Raw genomic sequence first — 22,920 nt, 5'->3', positions numbered from 1 at the left:
CGTTGAATAGTTTTCAGAAAAAGACAGTGAGGGGCACAGAAATCTGCCATCAGCCCCGACTCTCTGCGGCCACCCACAGATTAAAATGTTGTGTTTGAAGATATAATAAGGCTTCACAATTCATATTTCTAAAGAAATGTTTGACATTTTTCAAAAAGTGAGGCCCAAAACTGAGGAGAAAGGTGCTGACATTTAATGCTGCCCACTTGCAGTTTTGAGAACAAAAAGACAGTAATCTTCAGCTGAGGTTAACAAAAGAATAGAAGAAGCATTTTACTCTTCTTGTATCCAAAAAACCGTAAAAATTACATACTTTGCACATACTGTCCTTATCCTTTTTGCCTGAACCACACTTTTATGAAATAGAACAATTCTGTTAGTAGATTTTGTGCAAATATCTCCAAATCCACAATGCAAAATCTGAAGTGTATCCACAGCAATGGCAAAAAGACAAGGATGTGGGAGGAGCAGAGGTTGCTCCTATGTCATGAGTATCCTTGAGTGTTTTGAAATGCTCAGTGTGTCACTTGAAACACACCTTTTTGTGTGCAAACTTTGATTGTATTTGTCTCTTAGTAACTGTAAATATTCCTGTGTATGTACTCAGGAAGGTTTGAAAATGTGGTGAACAATACTTGTCATGCTTTGGGTTTGGATGGAGTGTTAAAGAGCCATGGAAAGAAAAAAAAAATTGGTGGTTGATGAAGGGAATATTAGTGTAAGATTTATAATGGCAAGTTTTCATCTAGCTCATTCCCCTTTGAATGTTAAAAAATATTCTACTTTAAAACATCACCTTGCTTATCAAATAGATCAATTTTTTCTTTGATGAACAGAAATGGGTTTTGTATTGTTAATATATATTTTCATTGAAGAACTTTCCATGAACTGAACATTACTTATGCTAGTACTCACCAGATTCATCTTGGGAAGTTCTGCTAAACAACTTTTAAGGGACTGCTAGTCCCAAACATACCAGTGTCTCCCCAAAAGCAGCATCAGGGAGTTGACTGTTGTGACCTACAGTTCAGTCTTTTCCTTTTTGTGAGCTATTTAGTGTGTAGGCACTTAATATTTAGTTTTGAAAAGTAAACACTGGATTGTTTTTCATCCTCTTTTGTGAACCTTCAGGTCATGGAAAAATTATTTCTTCCATTAAGTCAATTATTGTTTGTTATTTTTAGGCATTTTTAGAGGAAATCCTACACAAGTGAAGGAATATCAGGATCTTCTGGACCCTTTGCTTCAACATACATCTGAAGGTATAATCTGGAAATTGTTCTTCTGAAATAATTGTAGCTTTTTATTGACCTGGAATTGTCCTGACCTCAGTTGACTTGAAAAATCCTGACTTTCCTATTAATGTATTAATTACTTTCCTAATATATATTGTGGTCATATAATTACTGTCCTAATGTATATTGTGGTCAGAGCAAATGAGAAGGAAGAACATCAACATGTTTCCTAGTGGAAAAACTACTAATTCTAAAATAACCTGGTTTATGTAGATACATTGCATCATAAATTGTGATAATAAAAGTAACATTTTTCTGGAAAAATCATTAGCATTTTCCCAGAAAAATTTTACTTTTATTATCACAATTTATGTGATCTTAAAGTAAGATTTACACTGTGCCCACTCGTTCCTCCCCTCCTTCACCTCTGTTTCATTGTATGCAAAGTTCACTTCTCCTTTTCAGGCAAATATTAACTACCAGCAGTCAGATTGTTTCAATGCCCCACCTGGACCCAGCTGAGAATTACTCTCATTGTTCATTGTCACTTCATTTTTGCAAGCTCTAAAAAATAATTTGGTATATGCATGTGAAAATGTTTCTACCTTAGAGCTGGGAAAGTGGCTACATAATAATTTTATTATAAATGTTCTCTTATTTAAATTGGGCACTTCAGAATTTTTGTGGCACTGCAGAAAAGGCTAGTGGTGACCTACAGGCACAGCCATCCAAAATTCAGTCAAAAAAAGAAAAAAAAGCCATAAGTTTGAGTGGGAGGAAAAGAAATGGCCTGAGAACAGAACAATCCAATTTTAAAGCTCAGCATTTTAGTCACCTGTTCTTACATCTGTGGTACAGTTACACAAGTGCATGCAGACTATGCCTTGTTCTTTAAACTTTTTGAAGTGAACTAATTTCTGTAAGGCAGTCAAACATTCCCTTACCAAATTTGCATTATGTAGCAAATTTTTCTTGCTGGTTGTGTCTTTTTTCTGATTAATAATGAGTATGTGAAGGTTCATGGACACTAAATTAATCTTGTGGTTTCTTTTGTTGCATGTCATCACAAATGTCACATCTTAAAATTTCTGGGTGTGTTTTGGTGCCTCACTCATTTGAATCTAATATCTCCAATGACTGTTGCTTTTCCATTTTTTCTCTGCTTCTTCCCAGTAATTTGGTTTTTTTTCCTAAGCAAATAGTAAGGCACTACAGATTTATTCTGTTTATCACCTGTTCTTTATCCAAATTAGTTCAACAGTAGAGCAATATTAAGGTGGAATTTAATTATGCAGGAAGCATATTAATTTACTTTTCAATTTCATATAAGTAGGTCAATCATTTGTAATCATGTCCCTAAATTCCTGATGCATGTCCACTTAAAAAGTTCTGAAGTAAAGTTTAAAATGATCAGCAATACCTGTGGCATAATTCTAGATACAAGGTATGTATCTTCTAGTAGAGAAGTTATGCCATTTTTTTTCATGATGTTTCAAGATTCAAGCGCTCATTTTAATAATTTGATTAATAAAATTATCCAAAACCAAATTGACTCTTTTTTGAGCAGGAATTTTAGTTAGAGTTGTCTGGTATTGAGCCTGTGTTAACTGGGGGCACAACACCCTGAGAGTTTCACTGGGACCCAGCTTTCATGGCTTTTGGTTAGGCCTTACTGCATTTTCCTTCAGGTGACTTCTGTTAGTTTTAGTTTGCACAGAAGGTGCTGCACAGACGACATACCTGTTCTGGGAAGAAATTCAGAGAAACGTCTGGTGAAATTCAAAGTGGTTTAACATTGCCCTGGGATTCCTCACTGACATAACAACGAATGACAAACTGTTCAAACTGTTACTGGGGTGCAGTATTTCCTGGTCTGGATCCACTTCATCTCTCTTGGGGGACTCCAGTGATGTGAGGGCAGTGATATTTACTGTCTGCTGTGCTTGCTGTCCCCAGGGTGCCCTGTTGTCCCCAGGTATTACTACGTGCCTGCTGACTTTGTGGAGCTGGAGAAGCGGAGCCCGGGCAGCCAGCGGCGCTTCCCCAGTAACAGCGGGCGGGACGGGAAGCTGTTCCTGTGGGGCCAGGCCGTGTACATCATCGCCAAGCTGCTGGGTGAGGGCTGCTTCAGCTCTGTCCTGAGTCCAGACAGCACTGCCTTGGCTTTGGAACGGGCCTTGAGAGGCCCGTGTGTCCTCTGCTCTGCTGCGTCTGCGACAGATAAAAATTGCTGTGCACTCTTTTTGGTTTTATGCTGCTATACGATAAAGCTTAGTGGAATATTTAATTTCATATTTCATCACAACATGATGGCAGATCCTTTTTTTTTCTAGCTTTCCCTCTTATTTCCTTTTCTTCATGACAGAATATATTGATGTGATGCTTTCTGGGTTAACCGTATCAGCTTCATCTGTACAGTGATGTTTGTAAATTATTTATAGCATTTAATTCAAATTATTGACTGCTTAAGCAAGACAAGTTAAAACTTTGAATAGTTGCAGTCTCAGAGACTGCAATTATTCATTCATCTGTGTTATTTTTATCCTTTTTTCAATTGTATGACCAATTGAATGTGTGTGTCAAAGTTTGACCATTGAAGGTTGTTACGGTAAATTTCAGTCACAAACCTCAGTCTCACTTGGAATTATTTTGTAGGTTAATGCAAAAAATGTTTAATCCAGAAAAATCTTCACAGTTGGGTGTTTTCTTTAGTATTTCTTTCAGGAGGAAGATACATTACTTTATTTTAACATGGTCAGCAGTTACCCGGTAATCAGTAGATGGAGTTCTGGAAACTATTTTTCTGTTACCACAGAAGGGAAACAGGTTGTTGGTAATAAAAACGAGAGAAATTTAAGAAGAGTTTAAAAATTCAGCAGTTGGCAAGAACAGTGGATATATCTTTAGGTATAGAGGGACAGAGTCTGTCTGGTGCTCCACCTGTTTGGTTTTGCTGTATTCCTTGCAAAATTCCTCTTTTAGCCAACACTTCAAAGTAAATGCAGACAATCTCACTATTAATTTTAAAAAATAATTTATCTTATTAGAGTATTAGCCAAGTAATCCTCCAGTGTGTGTGTAGGTGTCTGTAGCAGTTCTGCTGGTATTGATCTCGTCCTGATATTTGTGTGTTTCTGTACCTGTAGAGTGCTGGTTAAATAAGTTCTATTTATAGTTTGCTAGCTGTTGTTTGTGTAACATAAACATTCTTGTATTTCAGTTCTTTGCTGAACATTCTTACACACTGCTTTTTTATTTTATTTATTTTTAAATTTTTTTTCAAAGCATTTAAAATTTCAGAGTAATTTTTTCCTGCTTTTCTTGTAATTCTTGCAAACAGGGTTTGGAGATATTACAGCAAAGTGTTCATCAGAGGTTGTTATATCAGGAACCCCATTTATTCCTACTAATTTAGAGTTGGTGCATTCAATTTTGCTCCTTCCTGGTGAAAACCTACCTGAATAACAATCTTGTCCTTGGTGAAAGCATGTGTGTTTCTTACTTTGCTTGTTGGTGGTTGCTAATTAAGTGGAAGCCTGGCTCCAAATACTTCGATATCTGGGAAGGTATTGGTTTCCCATTTCATTATCCATTCAGAAATCATTGTGTTGCCTCCAGGGTATCAATTAATTTGTGTTTGTTCAGCCTCCTTGCTCTTGCTGTGTAGGCAGCACATGATACCACCTTTGTAGCCCCTGCTGCTGCCTCTGAGCCTGGGCTCTGCCTCTCGTGGTCCAAATATTTCTAAATGCAGCAACATGAGCCTGAGTCAATTCTTACCCTCCCACAGAGGGGCAAACAGAAACAGGGAAGTCAAAATTTTGATCCTGCTTACAAAAGCTGAGTAACACACTGAAAGTTCCTGTGTATCACTGTTGGAGGGCACATTTATGCAATGGAAAAAATTGTTTGTGAAGGAAAAAAGCATGTATTTTGCAGGTGGTGATGCTGTTTTCCACAGATTTCCTTCTTGCTTTGGACCTTTATGTTAAGGTCCCCATTTTGGAGCGAGGGAAAGGAGTCCCTGGTATTCAGCTGTTTCATGCAACTGAAAATTCACTCAGTCTTTTGTTTAGTAGCTCACTTTCCTTTGTTTTTCCTTAGAATTATTGTATGTTGTTCTGTGGATTCAGTGCTGCCTAGAACTAAGAATTGTAGCAATATTTTATAGACCAAATAGATTAAATGTTGTCAGCTGCTGCTGATGCAGATAGGGTGCTAACAAAGGAATCTGCTTTTGCAGTCCAATACATTTGTACTTGTGATAATGGTGATGAATATTCACTAGCAGTTAGCTTAAATTTTATATTAGTCTATTGATACAGTTCTTTTGAATATGAAATTATTCTGACCATATTTTTTACTTCCTGAGCCATGTAAATTAGTGTTAAAACCAGTGGGAATAAAACACATATTCTGGAAACCTCTGTTGTTTTTAAGACTATGAGACAGAGCCCATTGATCTTGGAATCATTTGGTTAATTTGTATTATTGCATTAGCACCACTTCACATAATTCAAGTAGCTTCCAATCCTTTAGCTAGGGTGAGAATTCTGTGTGGCCAGGAGCTTAGATGAGTGCTTTGCTCAGCTCTGCTTTGGTAACCATGTCAGTATGTTAATCAGCTGCCCATAGAGCTCTTCCATTGTCCAGCTCTGCTCAGCTTTGTGTCCGTGGATGGTGGCCCTGCAGGAGCAGAGGCAGGAGCAGGCTGGCAGTGCAGCTGCCTGCTCCCAGCAGCAGCCTGAGGACAGCACAGCATCCAGGCTGGCAGAGCTCTGCAGCAGAAGGCTCCAGCAGCCACCCCAGTGCTGCCCAGGCAGGGCCCCCAGTGCTGCCCAGGGTTTGCTCCCCCTGCCCCAGCACTCTGAGCTGGCCTAGCCCAGGCAACCTTCAGGCAGGGCAGGGTTGGAGTTTGAAGCTGCTGCCTTCATTTACTCACTGTGTAGTGCTCAGAGACACTCTGATCAGGGCAGGGTTGGTTTTCTCTCGGAGCTGAGTGCAGCCATGAGTCACTCCTGCTTTAGATTAATACCTTATTCCCTTCTGTTGGGGCTTTTAAGAATAGCTGCAAAATTGTTGACTTTGAGATAGAAGAAATGAAAATGTGTTGTGACTTGCTCTGTGTTAGGAATTAGAGCGAGTTTGGACAGTTTCCTGTCAAAATACGATTTTGGTAGGAGAAAGCTTATTTTAAGGGGATAATAGCTCATAATAGATTATGAACCTGTATTCAAGGAATTTGTTGAAAGTTTTTAATAGTGTATTTTTATTGGAATGCTTTTTCAGGAGGTTAGAATGCTGAGGTTTTAGGTTTGGTGGGGTTTCCCCCCCCCATATAAAAAACCTCCTAGATTTCAAATATTTTTAATTAGGTTTTTTCACAATTTCTTCCTGAATTACTCTGTTGAGAGGTACCTTTGATATCTCTTGTTCTTTCCAGGATTCAAGTCGTGTGATTACCTTGAGATAGAGGCTGTCTGCTTTTCTGAAAAGCTGAACAATTTTGCTGGCCATTGGGTTTATAGTTAAAGCTCTAGAATAATTCCATGGTTGTGGATTAAGGGCTTTTTAAGTGACTTGTGTTGTGGAGTCTCTTGTGTGCATATAATCTATTAACATATCTTTGTGAGCAAATAAAGGCTTGGGTTTTTATACTACAGTGTTGTAATTAGTTCTAGCAAGAACAAAGCTTGAGTCATCCATTTTAAAATTAATAGAATTCTGAATTTTTCAGAATGTGCTTTTATAAGTCATTGATCTAAAACAAAGCAGAACCAACTACAACTCAAAAGCTGACATGGCTTCTTCACAAAAGCTGCAGAAAGTACTCAAGTAATTCTGTATTTCTATTCTCATTTCCTTGCAGCTGATAAGTTAGTGAGCCCTAAAGACCTGGACCCCATCGGCCGGTACGTAGCTCCCCAGGACCAGCGCAACGTCAGCATGAGGTTCTCCAATCAGGTAACATTAGCTTGGTATTACAGTGTTTTTATTGAAAAATTGTCATCTAAGTGCTATGCGTGGTCCTCTAATGTTGCAGTTAAAGTGCAAGGAAAATATTCAATGTGTGTACATTTTCTGAACTGATGGAGGATTGCTTTTAAAAGGAAATTATGGCATTTTCAGTTTTGAGGAAGTGATGAATATTTGCCTTCAAATTAAGGGATGCAGTCAAAAATGTAAATATAAATAACTGCTAATAAACAGGTATGTGTCTTGAGTTTTAAGTTACATCAGGAAGGCAAGAATGAACCTGCTTAGTCCTTCAAAGTAATTTCAACTGCAATATATTAATATATTTTGTATTTGGAGCTCCTAAGAGCTACAAGAATCAGAGTTTTGGGTTGTGGGTTTTTTGGGGTTATTTTTATTGGGTCATTGGGTTGTTTTTGCTTTTTTTTTGGTTTTTTTTTTAGATGTGGTATTTAGGGACAGGGTTCAGTGTGGGTTTAGGAGTGCCTGCTCAATGGTTAGACTCGATGACTGTAAAGGCCCTTTAATGATTCTGTGATTCCATGTGCTCCTGTATTTGGATTAAATGCACAGTAGGAATGAGTGACCAGGGATGGGGAATGCTTGAAACATGGTAATTCAAATCTCTAGTGAATGGGACAGCAAGATATGTACATGTCTGTATGTAGGGAACTCCTTTAGTTAAAGAGGTAAGAACTGTGTCTATGGAAATGTGTAGCTCCAAGATGTGTTTCAGCTTTTTTATTTCTTGTATAAGGAATGTATATTAGAGAAATTCCTTGTTCAGCATTGTGAATATGTTATTGAAGCATAAGAGATGAAGTATTTATCTTAAGATTCACTCCAAGTTCAGAACTGAACAATGTTTTTCTTGTTCTATCCAAATGCTGCTTATCCCCAGTTTGCTACTGTTTCCTCTTACCAAGGTAATCCATGTGCCTGGCTGTTGGTTCATTCCTAATGAGACTTTCATTGCTCACAGTGCAGCACGTGCCATGTTCCTGTGACATAATGAAAGCTCAGTGATGTCATTTGTTCCTGGTTTCTTTGTTTGTTCTACATTGTGGGATTCTGAATGTGACAGAACCTGGGAGCTGCTGGCACTTTTGGGGTGCCCTAGGAAGGGCCTGTGTTGAGTCAGGGCTGCTCAGGATTCCTCTTTCTGATTCTTCAAACCAGTCAGTTTTGATATGCCACAGCTGAACACTTTGAAGAAGATGAGGCTTTGTTCCAAAGGCGCTCTATGACTCATCAGGAAGTGTCTTAGTAAAAAAGCATTTTTACAACTGTTTGGGGTGCCCAGTATGTGATAGGCAGTTTCCAGATCTTCAGAGAGAAATAGCCTCTGCTCCAAGAGCTTCCCAAAAGTGATAATAAATAATGCAATGATAATTTATTTTCTCCTGACATATTAGACATTGAGGGCCACTTAGTAAATCACTAAAGAACTTAGTAAAATGCAGCTACCCAGTAAAATTCAGCAATGCAGTAGGGACTTTAAAAGTCAACAGTGTTGAATGCCTTGAGAATAACAGCTGCATTTTGATATTTTACTTCATCTTCAGACAGTGCATGAAGTAGGAAGGAAATTCTGGGCATGCCTAGGTCTGCTTATAGCTGTGTTCTTCCCAGTGGTGATACTCCTTTGCCGTAGATGACTGTGCATGTGTTTCTTTGAAATGCAAATGCCCAAACTATCCAAATTGTGGTTCCCAGTGGGGGTTAGAAGGAAGGGATGTCCTTCTGAATTAGTGGGAAATGGAGACTGTGGCATCAGGCCTTTGGTATGGCAGCCTCCATGCAGTGTGGAAATGGTGACCAGAAGGGCTCATGTCCCTGTGAGGTCACCAGGTAGTTGTGGGATTTCTTTGGGATTGTTTGTACTGAAGCAGCTGCTGCAGAATTTTGGGTGGTTTTACACTACAGTATCAGGGCAGAATGTTCCTCCATGCAGATGTCAAATGGGTCATTGTTAGGAGAAGGTTAAAGATGCCCTGACATGACTCAGGAGAGCTGTACCAGCAAAGCTCTTCAAGTTCCAGATAAGAATCTTGAGTTTGGCTTTTTTAATCCGTGTTTTAGATTTGCTTAACCAGTTTGTCTGAATATTTGATTATGCCATTTTATCTAATTGAGTTAATTTATGCAAAATCAGTATCAGTATTTGCCTTAAAGTGCGGGAAAATGACTAAAAATACCATACAAAATGAGAACACAGCACATCTTAATGATGTCTTTAGAAATCAAATGTAGTTTCTTCTCTTTAATGATGTCTTCTCTTTTCCGTATAGTTAAGAATTATTCCGTTGAATTGAACAGAAAACTATTTCCATTTGTATTAAATTGTATTCCTGTAAACAATAAACAAGGATATGTAAAAATTTCAGAGGCCTGTGTATATAAATTTTGTTGTGATACTGTGTTTTGAAAGGAGATGTACCAAAAAGAAGGCTTTTTAAATTGTTTTTTGTAGCTCTGTGCTAAGTAAATATGTCTTCAGTATTTCTTCAGGAAATGTGTTTTTCATGTAGGCAAGTTTTCATTTTGTTGCATTGATTAGAAACTCTAAACACTTGCCACTGAAATTGTGATTAATTTAATATATTTGTGGCTTTGGTGCCATTACAAAAATATACCCACATAATAGTGTAGATTTAAGCAAGCAATGGAAAGTATTTCAAATATTCCAACCTTACTTTTACAGCTTAGAAGCATCAATGAAGAATTAGGTAAAGGAAAGTAAGGTGATATAGACCTCCAAAGGTAAAAGTGCTATGAAAACTGTATATATAACTGTGTATAATTACAGCTGGGAGTGCATCAGAAAATCAGATCAAGGACAATCTCATTGCTTGTAGAAAACAGAGGCATCAAATGAGCAGTACAGTGAAAACATAATGGCTACTAGTACTAATTTTGTCTGTTTATAGTTTGAAGGGAATGTTTTTTCACCTAATTCAATGCCAGAACCTGTTATTTCCCACTCTGAGGAGGCTGTGTCCATATGTTCTTGCTGGGGGAGTGCCAGTGTGGTGCTGGAGCAGTGTCTGTGCTGGGCTCAGTCTGTGTTCCAGAGCACACAGTGTGTTCTGTCTCCTCTGCTTTGCAATCCCAGCAGTCAGGTTAGAGCCCATTCAGCACTTCAAAGCAATGGAATCATCCATATTCCCTTTGAAAGGAGATACACAGGGGATTCTGGTTCAGGGTGACTCTTTAGAACTGGATTCCTTGGAAGAGCTGCTTTTGTGACTCCTCTTCACTGCCTCCAGATTCAGGAGAGATTCTAACTCGGTTTGGGCTGTTGCACTTTGTTTTGGGAGGATGTAGTGTAGAAGAGGGCCTGGATGGTAACAATAATGTTTGAGAAGTGAGGTAGGGTGGAGGTTTTCTGGAATTGTTTTGTATTTTACTGGCACATGTGAAAGCTGATTTATTGCTGTCTTATGTTTGATTTCATCTTTAACAAAAAATCATCATCTGACTAAATTGCCAGAGTAGGAGTATTTTATGTTCTGAGTTAAGTTGAAATATGTGTTTAGGGTTACAATTAATTAACTGGATTCTCTGCATGTGATTACTGTATTCTTTTAATGTTTTGCTGTGTAGAGTTAATAACCCTTTGTAAGGATTTCATTTCAGGTACTGGGAATTAAGATTAATGTCTGTTGATGAAGAGAATTGGGAAGACAATAGTCAAAATAATAAACTGCTTTTTTATTTATTCAGGGAAATAGATAACATGTAAAGAAGGAACTAAAATTATTACTTGTAGATAGATATTTTAAGATTGTTATGGTTAGGATTAGAGCATGTCTAATTTGGATGGAGCCATATTGGATGATTTGTTTTGTCATATTAATTGTAAACATGTTCTTGCTTTCATTCCCATTAATAGAATTGTCACAACTAACACAGTCCTAAACCTGCCAAATGCTGGTTTGGAATTTGAGGCACATGAGTGTGCTGTGTTTGCTTTCAGGGGGCTGGTGTGCCAGTGGGCCCAGGGTGGTCAGCAATGGTCAGCACTGGCAGGAGCTCAGTGCCAGTGGGCCCAGGGTGGTCAGCAGTGGTCAGTGCTGCCAGGAGCTCAGTGCCTGCAGGCCCAGGGTGGTCAGGAGTGCCAGTGCTGCCAGGAGCTCAGTCCCAGTGAGCCCAGGGTGGTCAGTGCAGCCAGGAGCTCAGTGCCAGTGGGCACAGGGTGGTCAGCAGCGGTCAGTGTTCCAGAGAGCTCAGTGCCTGTGGGCACAGGGTGGTCAGCAATGGTCAGCAATGCCAGGAGCTCAGTGCCTGTGGGCACAGGGTGGTCAGCAGTGGTCAGTGTTCCAGAGAGCTCAGTGCCAGTGGGCCCAGGGTGGTCAGCAGTGGTCAGCAATGCCAGGAGCTCAGTGCCAGTCGGCTCAGGGTGGTCAGCAATACCAGGAGCTCAGTGCCAGTGGGCACAGGGTGGTCAGCAGTGGTCAGTGCTGCCAGGAGCTCAGAGCCAGTGGGCACAGGGTGGTCAGCAGTGGTCAGTGTTCCAGAGAGCTCAGTGCCAGTGGGCCCAGGGTGGTCAGCAGTGGTCAGTGGTGCCAGGCAGCCCTGGACAGCTGGGGTGTGGCTCAGGAGCAGCCAGGGGTCACAGGGGTGCAGTGCAGCCTCTCCTTAGTGAGCTGTTGCTGTTTGCCTCTCCTCACTGTGTTGCTCAGGAAGCCCAGGGGGTGCCATTTCCATCAGGCTCCTCAATGCTCTGTCCCTTTCTGGCATGCTCAGTGAGTGGGGTTTCTCAGAGTTCTGAGGTTTCCTGGCAGTGTGAGCAGAAAGGCACAGTGACAACATCTGTGCAGTGACAGGCTGATACTGAGCTGCTTTCTCTGCTCGTGCCAGGATTGGAGTCAGGGATTTTTCCCTTCATCCTACCTCCAGCAGTTTATAACCTTGTTAAAAACTGTGATTTCTTTTTAAATTTTTTTTTATTCTCCCTTTTGGAGAGGAAGAACAATTAATCAGTCTTTTATCTTGTTCTTCTGAAGTATATTTATCATCTGCACAGCATGCAGAATACAGCTGAAACCGACCCTTCTGCCAAGGATCCAAGGTGGCAACACAAGGCAGGAGGGGGAGCCTGGGCAGGGGGCCTGTCCTGGTGTCTTGGGGAGACAGTGATGGATGGTGTGGGAACAATACCTGAGCTGGCCTTATCAGACAAATGAGAAAGCCAAGACATTAAAATGGAATTTTTAACAATAAGATTTATTTAGTAGAATATTTAGCAGTTTAAAGCTTTTCCATATAACTTTTTTAAAATATACACAAACATTGTATAGCACAATCATCACTGGAAAGGATGACTTCCTTTTTTTGAGTGTTTTATCTACTATTTTGATCTGTGTTTCTCTAGGTCACTGCTTGTGATCCTCCAGGCTGTGATATGTCAAATGACAGTAACAGTAACTTTCTGTTTAATGTTGCAGCAATCCTGTGGTTGTACTGCAATGATAGTTATATTTTTTCCACATGCTTTGAAAGGTCTAGTAGTTTTTAACACAAATTTTGTATTGTGCCAGTTGTGCTGTAGCTGCATTTATCAAGTTCTGGCCTGTGTTAGAACCACCATTTTCTGGCTGGTGTAAATGGATCCTGTCCTTGGCTGTGTGGGAGAGGCAGAACCCATGGGTTATGCACAATTTACAGGTTTTGGTTACACAGTCCTGCTCAGATCTTCAGTGGGAGGATAACAACTGAGTCTGAGCTCAAAGACCACTGCCCAGGTTAGATCCAGGCTGTCTACAAATCATTAGTCTTGGAAGTCTTCTCTCATTTTCAGGTTAGGGGGGGTTCTGCTTTTTGTTTTATACACAATGATTTTGGCTGAGTTTTAGGTTGAGTTTTCCTACTGTTTGTATAAATACAGGTGATAGCACAATGATCTTATTCTGAGCAGGAAAATCTAATGTCACTTCAACTTCTGACTGCTTCATCCAGTCTCTTCGTGCATATACTTTCATCAGAAACTTATTTCATGTGGCAAAAATTCCAGAATTTTTAGTGCAGATGTAGTGCTGACAGACTTCGGGGGAAAAGTTACCAAGAATTTCTTCTGCAAATCCCTAAGATCTCTATGGATATGAAGGCTCACAGCTGCCTGAGCAAGCGAGTGTTCCCTCTGAACTTCTCATTCTAAATCAATGCCTATCCCTCTGCCATCACAACAAATGCTGTCCTTTTATGCAATCGATAGAAGATGTGTTTAACTTCTGTCATGCATGTTCTGGTAGTTTCTAGACAAAAGCAGACAAAAGCATTTTAGCAATGAAAACGTGAGCTGCTCTTGTGTAGTTCTACAGACAGTGAATGCCAGAGGAGAGAACAAGGAGCAGGGGGGTTGTTCATAGCTCATTCTGCCAGAGACAGCAAAGGTGAATTTCCAGATTGAGACCCAGGGAGTCAAGTCAATGATTTCACCCAACATGTTGAATTCATTCCTAGTTGCATGGTTTCCTGATGTAAAATAGTGATATATATTTCAAACATGAAGTGTCTGTGTAATAAACAGTGCAAGGAAATGCAGCTGTCTCCAGTAAAATTAGTATGTCTTTCATGTCCCTAAAGAGCAGCTGTATGATGACAGTTTTTCAGAGTAAAGATTTCAAATCATCAGGTCATTATTTCTAAGTGAATTTTATTGTTTACCCAAAAAGCTGAATAATTTCGCTCATTACAAAAATATTTATGAAAACATTAGGTCATATCAGGCATATAGGAGATCTATTGATTGGATAAATTCTAAGTTTTTGTACGAAATAAAATGTTTTCCCTATGTAGTTCTTCTCAATTAAAGAAACCATCAAACTAATCCAAGCAGTATAATGATTACCAGAAATCTGTGTATTACTAATTCTCCAAAATGTGTCTTGCAGAGTATTATTGGTAGGGCAGGCTTCCTGTAGCCTGAAGATTTATAAATCTTTCAATTTACTCACACCATAAGAAAAAGCAATGCAGACAGTGCTGTCTGTCATAGTTGTGGATTGTTTGAATAGCCATTGTCCTTGGTCATGCTATATTGAATAAAATCTTTAGTTAGCAATGCCAGTAATGATTTTGTCATTATTTTGCAGGGTCCTTTAGAAAATGATTTGGTGGTACATGTGGCCCTGATAGCAGAAAGCCAGCGGTATGTATTTACTTTTGTTGAGTACCTATGTATTAAGGGAGGGTTGCACAATACATCTGAAATGATGTAGAATAAAATGCTGCTACTTGGAATCTGCTGCCAAGAGTAATTTGTAATCAGCTGCCAAGAGCATTATTAAAACTGTTCTGTGATTTGTCATTAAATGTATCTGTATTTCATTTGTAGCCTGCAAGTTTTTCTGAACACATACGGAATCCAAACTCAGACCCCCAAGCAGGTGGAACCAATTCAGATATGGGCTCAGAAAGAACTTGTCAAAGTAAGGAATTCTGCATTTAAAATTATTTATCCATCTGTGTATTTCTTTTGTAAAAACGAGCATTTAGCATTTATATCAGGCTATTAGCCTTGTATCTCCCCAAGCTGTTGTCTACATATTTCTGTCCTCCTCATGCAGTTGCAAGGTGTGCTGGCACTGAAAGTTACAGATGCCTGCAGCTTTCAGGGAAATGTAGGAGTCCACATGTTCTGTATTATCTGATTAGGCTTATTGCCTGAGCCACTTTCAAAGGATAATGAATGAATAACAAAATTTTAATAACATTAGTAGCTTGGTAAGCTGAATGAATTTTGATGGAGAAACAAGCAAATGAGCAATAGTCAAGGCAGTAGGCATAAACCATCATAGGATTTCATAGTGCAGCCCTGTAACAGGCAATATCCACATCTCTGTCACTGTTTTCCCTTGGATTGACTATATCCAGGAAGTTTTGGGTTTGAAATCCTTTGTGGTCTACCCCTTTAGCTGAGCACATTTAACATAGCACAGTTAGAAATTACCAGGATGAAGGACCATTTTCTTCCTCCCTGAAGGCTCTGTCTTCTACTGGGGCAGGGAGTGTCCTGAGGGACAACCACATCCTTACAGGCCTGGGCTGGCCCTGCTAGTCCTGGCTGTAGCTAAGACACAAAGCTCCTGTCTGACCCTCTCAAATGGTCCCACACGAGTGATGAATGTCTGGGGCAGTGCAGTGACAAATCCTGTTTGTCAGCCTGCAGAACAGATCACTGTGTAGGGCTGTCCCTCACAAATCAGGTGACATGGCCAATGCCATGACCTGTAACAGGAGTCTGTAGGACACAAGAAAAAAGTAAACCCAAAAATAGAGACTGTAGCAGCATATTTCAGGTTTCTTAAGTTTGTGAGAATGAAGGATGTACTAAACCTGGCTGTGGCTTATTCAGAAAAATGCTTACCTCAAATAGTGGCTGCCACTAACACCTGAGAAGACCTGAAACAGGGAGAAGAGAAAAATCTGTTTCCATTCATCCTTGTTCATTTCTGAACCCATTTTTACTCACTAGCTTTCGTGATAATATATTCCAAAATATGTTCTCTCTCTCTGTATCTGTCCTGAAATTCTGTACTGAAGCTTTGGTTTAGCAAATGAATACTCCATAACTCCACTCTAGAGGTATATATTGTCTCTCTGTTATCCATCACTTATTTGGTTTCCCTGCCAAAAAGATGAGACCTTCATTAAGGTTTATTATTATCACTTAAATTCCTATCTGTGGAAAAGTCTGTGTTAGGATTTATTTTTCTAAAGCTGTTGAGACATCTGGCAATTCTGACACTTCCTTTATCCTTCTGATGGGTAGGTACAGCTGCCTCATCAAAACTTACTTTTTAAAGGAGTGCCATGAAAATATTAATTCATCTGATGCAAAACCTCTTCTTAATGGGCTTCTAATAAAGGCTCTGCCAGAGCTGTGAAGTAAAGAGAGTGTTTGGGGTGTTATGAGAGCTGGGGTTTGATCTAAGGCTTATGCCAATAACCAAAACGAACCAAAAAACAAACAAAGAAAAGCTCCTGGCAGTATTTGTCATCCTTTGAGGGGAAAGGAAGCCAACAAAGGAACAGTCAATGTATTTTGGGAATAGAAGGTTGATCTGTGGGAAATATGGATCTCAATATTTCCTACTCTGATGCTGTCAGTTGTAAGGAGTGTTTAATTTAATCAGAAACTTTTGAACTGCTCTAGTAGCACATGATAACAGTCTAAATCTCTAGACTTATTAACAGGCATGTGTCCAAAAAAGTGCTGTAAAACAAATGGATGGGGACTGAAAGTAGAACTTGAAGTCATGTAAAGATATCCACGAAGTGGGGGCAGCAGAGAAAAGAGAACAAAGAGATAAACAATAAAATGGGACAAGACACATGTAATACATAGGAAAGAAGTACATCTGGAGTGGAAGTGCAGCACAGGAGAGGAGCAGAACACCCCTGGGCATGGACTGAGAGGAGGAGAGCACAGAAACAGATGGTGTGCAAGACCACTGCATTTTGGGTCATGCTCATAAATCAACCCAACAGCCCAGTCTGCTTTCACAGCCATTTCCTGCTAGTAGCAGCTTAATAATCCAGAATTGAAGGGCTTTTTAATATAAAACCCCAAAGGTGCTTGAAGCAGCTGCCCTTGAATGAAACTGTGCATTGTTCAGTGCCTGGTGCTGCATCTGAGCTTTGATTGTAACAGATCAGGATGGAGAACTCTCACTGCAGGAGGAAACTGCTGCAGTAGCCTGTGTGTCAACATGGGGCCTGGAGCTACAGAGTCCTCAAGGAAACAGACAACATTGCAGTGCTAATGCAGTTCTGCTTTTGTAAAGAAAGCATTTCATGTTCTGCATTCCAGCAAAATGAAGGTCCTTGTAGTATTAACTGGCCCTGCCTACTGCCACTCTTCCAGTGTCCCTTATTCACCACAAGCAGAGTTCAGCATTGTTTGTTATGCACAGATGGGTCATGGAAGGCTCTCAGTGTTCTGATGTCTCCATCCTTCCCCACTTGAGTACAATTCCTTACTCTGGATGGACAGGTCTTGTAGGTAATTTTGTTTATTTTCTTTTTTAAATAGCTCTTGGTGTTAGTGCAGAAGCATGGGCAGGATCAGGAAGGCCCCAGGCTGACAGCAATAGAAAGTTATTGAGTATAATGTTTGTTCAAATGTTTGTTTTCATTTGCTTCTGAATTATCTTCCTATAACACAAAGAAAGATTGAACTTCAGAAAATGTTCAGAATTCTGAATATTCTGCAGTAATTGTGGGCTCCTTACCTATAACAGCCAAGTAAGGAAAAATTACATCTTTCAGTGAGGTTTAACTGATACATTTATACTGTATTGCTCACAGATTAGTTGTTTTCTTATGGTTTTATACTCATACAGTGTAATAAATGAAGATTATTTTTGCAAAATTCTATCAGTTGAATGACAGGCATGCATAACTCTAATAAGAATCAAGCTGTGAATAATGAGATAATTCCCTCTTGTTTGTGTTGCTGATGCATTAATTTTACAGATTTGTAAAAAGATCTTTAAAGGGTTCCTATATTGCTCTCTTACTTTTGTATCCACTCTTGAAAAGCATTGCTGAAGGCACATTTGCCTAGCCAATAAATGCAAATGATCCTTTAAAAATTATTTCAATAAGGAATTTGAAAAATCAATAAATATTTTACTTATATGGAATAGAAAAGTAATAGGAGCAAGAAGTTAAAAAGAAGACAATATAGGAAACAAGAAGTGTTTTTTAGAAAACCCAACCCTGAATAACAGCCACGTTTTCTGAATCATTTTCTAATCAAAGCAGACTGCACACAGCCTTCTTTGTGAGATGTGGCAGGAGATGAGAAAGGCTGATATCTAGGTTTTTATCTGTTTTCATGACTCTTTCTCACAGGCTTACTTCCATTTGGGAGTCAATGAGAAATTGGGATTATCTGGAAGACCAGACAGACCCATAGGATGCCTTGGAACATCAAAGGTTATTACAAGAAAACTTTATATTCTTATATAAATATTTCAGATAAACATTTAGTGTATGTGATTTTAACTAGAATTGAAATGTAATGTTATTTTATGCATATTTTATGACTTTCAAATCCTAGTATTTGGCTCTGATGAATGTTTTAAAGAAAGATTAATGGAAGTTTTCTTTCTCAACAGATTTACAGAATACTAGGGAAGACTGTAGTTTGCTACTCGATCATTTTTGATCTCAGTGATTTCTACATGTCTCAGGATGTTATGATGTTGATTGATGACATTAAGGTATTTGTAACTTTTCATTTGAGTAGCTGACAAAAATAGTCTGTAGAAGAATAAACTGTGCAGTGTGATAAAACAGAAGACTGAAAGGGAAACACAGTGCAGAGTGGATTATTATAATACAAAAATAAACCTGCAGCTAGAAAGTGTATTGAGACAAATATCCTGTCAGCCCAGTATGAGTTCTAGTGAGTATCTCTCTGTGACAAAAAAACTGGCCCCAAAGTGACTGGGAATGCTGTAGGGCAGCAAGCAAATTATCATTTATTTCTTTAGGAGAACAAATGTTCTTGGCTGAAAAAAGGAACAAGGTGTTTACAGGAGATATGAATGCCTTACATGGAGGAAACACTACTTGATTTTGCACAAATATTAAAACCTGGCCCTCTTCCCTGCCTGTAAGGCTGACAGCAGCACAGAGCTCACTCACCACATGCACAGAAGGTGGCCCGGGTGCTCCCATCCCCGTGGCTGGGATTCAAGCCCTGGATCCCCCCACATTTTCTGGGTCGTTGCCTGTAGTTCAGAGCACTGCCCTGTCTCATGCTTTGCTCCAGAATCCATATATTTGCTTAGGAGTATTTTCAGAGCACTTAGGAAATAGCAGGGCTTGACAGCAGCCTGTGCCTGTTGCAGAAATCTGTTGGTGCTTTATTAGCCGAGGTGTTTTTAAGCTGTTGGGGTTTGCAGGGCTGCAGCTGCTCTGCTGTTGTGTTGTGGTAGGCTGTGCTGGCTGTGCTCTTTGGGATGTTTTTTGTGACTGAGGTTCCTCCCTGCCCAGAACGCCCTGCAGTTCATTAAGCAGTACTGGAAGATGCACGGCCGGCCCCTGTTCGTGGTGCTGATCCGCGAGGACAACATCAGGTAGGGAGAGAGAAAAGAAAAGCAGGATTTGCAGTGTGGGGTTTGCCTGAGTGCAGGATTCATCAGTTCTGTTTCAAATTTCAGAGGGAGCAGATTCAGTCCCATATTAGATATGCTGGCAGCCTTTAGAAAGGGACTTGTTGGAGGAGTGAAGGTTCACGTTGACAGAGTACAGGTAAGGTGTTTCTCCTGACTCTTGTGTTCTTACCTCCTGGTACATGTATTCTTACCACTTTTGGTAAGGTTTATCTCACTTCTAATTTTATTTAGTTTCCTAAAAATAAGGAGTCAAGACTCAAGACATTTTGTACTGTTTGTTTTGTCTCAACAGAAACATGGGTTTATTTTAATTCCCTTTGATTAGTCTTTTGAAAGTCATAATCTTCACAGAGGATTTTCAGAAGGGAAAGGGATGTTTTTTGTTAGGCAATCTTGTGAAATTACTACCAAAGGATAAAGCCACGGTGTCAAGCACTGAGGGATTTCTTTTGATTAGGTAATCACAGAGTGGAGAAATAAAGGTGCTTCACATATATTAAAATTCTTACAAGAACTAAGATCTAGTTTTAACATCTTTACTGTTAGAATGAATCTTAAAGCAGGAACATTCCTTCATTAAAATGTGAAAATTACCAAGACAGGTGCTGATTTTACATACTCCTATGTGGTAGTTAATCTTAGTTTACACCTATTGAACTATTCTTTTTTTGTAAGAGAGACAACTAAAGACAGAGTAATGACTTCTTGTTCCCTAGAAAATCATTAATTTGTAGAAGAGCTGGGTCATTGGGAAAGGAAATGCTTCTAGCTGTGATGATTTAAGATATCCTTGGAATCTTTAAGTATTTATGTATTTCTCCTGCTCACATGCAGGTCATGCAGTCACTCCTGGTACCACTGGCTCTTCCTACAGCAAATGCCATTACTGCCCATGGAAAACCTTTAAACCTTTCATTTGGCTACAGGGTTGTTGTTGTTGTGGTTTGGTTTTTTTGGGTTTTTTTGTTTTGTTTGTGCTGTTTTGGGTTGTTTTGTTTTCTTTTCTTTCTAATTTAACTGCAGTGCAATGACTTTCTTGCCTTGCAAGAAAGATTTATCAGACAAAGATTTATCAGACCTGTGTCCTTATTCTAAGCACTACACTGGACAGCCACTGGGGAGTAAACTTTGCCTTCCATACTCACTGACCTTCTGGAAAGATTCTTTTTCTAATACAAAAGTAAGGAGTTGTTTTAAAGGGTTTAAGATGGTGGCAGTCACTGGTCTTTGCTTTATTTAGCCATTAAAAAGAGCACATGGGAAGACCACAAACAATGGAGATGGTGGTGGGTGCCTTTCCTGCTGGGACACCCTGTGCCTGCTGCAGCAGCTGAGCTGGAATCTCTGTCTTACTGCACTTGGAATCTCTCTCTTACTGCACAGCTGGCACATTTTGTTAACAGTCTTGTTTCATTAGAGGGGAGGATTTGGGAAAAGAACAAGGGACATGTCTAATTCCTAGTGTTTTCTTGAATAATTCATTTATTCCAACAAAATATATATTGATCCTTGTCAGTTGCATTCAGCTGCTTCATTTAGGTGCACATGTTAAACATGCCTAAGGGAGAATGTGTATCTCTAATTGGGTGAATGCTCTTTTTTTCTGTAAAGTATACCAAATCTGATTTAATTTAAAATTTTGTATGCTCAGAAGTTTGTGGCTCTTTTCTGGTTTTTTCCTTCATTGTCATCATGTGTTCAAGCAGATGTGCAAGGCAAAGAATGAATGGCACCAGTAATAAAAGCAAAGCAGGGTTTTTATATTCTGTCATCTCACAGTGTAACAGATCAATGTTTTACTGCAACTTGTGTACAATGAAAATGGAATATAAAAGTTCACAAAACACACTCAGTTTTATTTAGCTAATTAGAACCATCAAAAGCAGTCTTAAAAATGCTGTAGTACAATACATTTCCTCTGGCAGTGGATAAATGGGGAATTCCTATAAATTCAGAGTGAATGAATTGTAATGACTGCATCAGATAAATGCAGCACTGAGTTTCAGCTGTGTCACCTTTTGAGATGGAAGTATTTGGAAGCAAACTTAGGCCAGGCATGCTTGGATTAGGGAATGAGTACAGAGTGGGAATGCTCTTTGTAGTGTTTGCCTGAAACATCAGTGAGGCTGACAGGAAAACTTCCTGGCCTTCAGCCATCCTGGAATAATGAGCTTTGGGCTCCAGAACGTGGGGGCTGTGCAGGACTCTGAGGAAGGCAAATCCTCAGCCTCAAGTGTTTCCATCAGCCCTGGCTTTGGGGGTGGGCAGTGCCTGATGAAGCTGGACGGGGCAAAAGAACAATGGAACACGAGCAAAAAGGAGACAGCAGCCCCAAGAGACTTCTGCTGCCTCAAGCTTTTTCCTCATGAAAGAGCAAAAATACTCTGAAACTGTGAAATATTTGGAACTGTAGATTAAAAAACTACTTTCTCAATGGAAACCACCAGCAACATACTGAGTTTAAAAGACAGCTATATAGTTATGTATATATTTTAAAATTTGTTTTCAATTTTTCATTGCAGACATTGATATCTGGAGCTGTTGTTGAACAACTTGACTTCCTAAGCATCGCTGAAACAGAAGAGTAAGGCTATGTGTAAACAGTAGTGATGATTTATGTTATTATTGAAATATTTTCTGAATCATGAAGAAATGAAATACTTGTTTTTCAGGGCTCCTGTATTTAAGAGTTTGGAGGAGCTGGATCTTCCAAAACATTCAAAAGTCAAGAGACAATCTAGTACTCCCAATGCTTCTGAACTTGAGCAGCAACCAGATGTAAATATTAATGACTGGAAAAACAAGTCAACATATGAGATCCTGCAGAAACTTAATGTAAGGAAACTTGATAAAAGTACAGTGTAACTTCATTCTCGTGAAATAAGAGATTCTGTGCTGACACTCTTTTTACCAGCAGCCTGCCTAGATCAGCATGATCAGTGTTGGGGCACAGCTAATAACATGAAATACCTGATATTCCTCTCCATACTCGGGGAATCCTCCTCTTTACCTATCACAGAGCTTCCTGGCCCTTCACGTGTAATTGTTGGCTTTGTTCTCCCAGCTGCCCCAATGATCCTTGTGACCATCTGGATCCATTTGCCATGTGTCCTAAGAACAGATCTTTTACTGACAAACTGCAAGTCAAAAGACTTGAGCAGTGGGTATTCACTTGCATGGACTGGGAGCTTCTTAATGGCATCAAGGGATAGTTCCAATCTGTCACTTGTTCCCTGTACCTAGAGGAAAACTACCAGTAACTGCTCTAGATTGAGTGTTGATACAAACACACCAGGTGTTCTACTGGTGCTCTATTTTATTACAAGCATTTCTGCTGTAAATTAAAGGACCTGAGAATGAAAAATCAGGAAAGTTTTCCAAGGTCAAATTATTACAGCTTAATATGATCCACAGAGAAGCCTCTGCAAGCAGCAGTGACAAGGATACAGCATACACAGGGTATGGAATAGTTGTGAAATCCTCTTGAAAATAAAATAATTATACTTTTCCTTAAATTGAAAAGAAGAAAAGGCCCTTTGGTTTCACCTGAAATTTTGAATAGCTCTTCTGGCTTT

The 22,920-nt window shown here is 39.5% G+C and overlaps 1 protein-coding gene across 4 annotated transcripts in view; it reads left to right on the top strand.

Moving 5' to 3' along the window:
• PHKB (phosphorylase kinase regulatory subunit beta) overlaps nucleotides 1–22,920 on the top strand; it is a 67,088-nt gene that overhangs the window by 27,452 nt on the left and 16,716 nt on the right. For all 4 annotated transcript variants that reach the window (XM_039721138.1, XM_039721135.1, XM_039721134.1 and 1 more), the window contains 11 exons: nucleotides 1,185–1,262; nucleotides 3,192–3,350; nucleotides 7,105–7,199; nucleotides 14,309–14,364; nucleotides 14,551–14,644; nucleotides 18,075–18,158; nucleotides 18,341–18,445; nucleotides 19,224–19,306; nucleotides 19,391–19,481; nucleotides 21,868–21,929; nucleotides 22,018–22,180. In XM_039721138.1, coding sequence (XP_039577072.1) covers nucleotides 1,185–1,262; nucleotides 3,192–3,350; nucleotides 7,105–7,199; nucleotides 14,309–14,364; nucleotides 14,551–14,644; nucleotides 18,075–18,158; nucleotides 18,341–18,445; nucleotides 19,224–19,306; nucleotides 19,391–19,481; nucleotides 21,868–21,929; nucleotides 22,018–22,180 — 1,070 coding nt within the window. The remainder of the gene's footprint in view (nucleotides 1–1,184; nucleotides 1,263–3,191; nucleotides 3,351–7,104; nucleotides 7,200–14,308; nucleotides 14,365–14,550; nucleotides 14,645–18,074; nucleotides 18,159–18,340; nucleotides 18,446–19,223; nucleotides 19,307–19,390; nucleotides 19,482–21,867; nucleotides 21,930–22,017; nucleotides 22,181–22,920) is intronic.

The sequence above is a fragment of the Passer montanus genome, unplaced genomic scaffold (assembly GCF_014805655.1).
Source record: "Passer montanus isolate IOZ18808 unplaced genomic scaffold, ASM1480565v1 scaffold45, whole genome shotgun sequence".
Taxonomy (NCBI): Eukaryota; Metazoa; Chordata; class Aves; order Passeriformes; family Passeridae; genus Passer; species Passer montanus.
The sequence above is the reverse complement of the archived record's forward strand: the minus strand, read 5'-3'. Positions and strand labels throughout refer to the sequence as shown.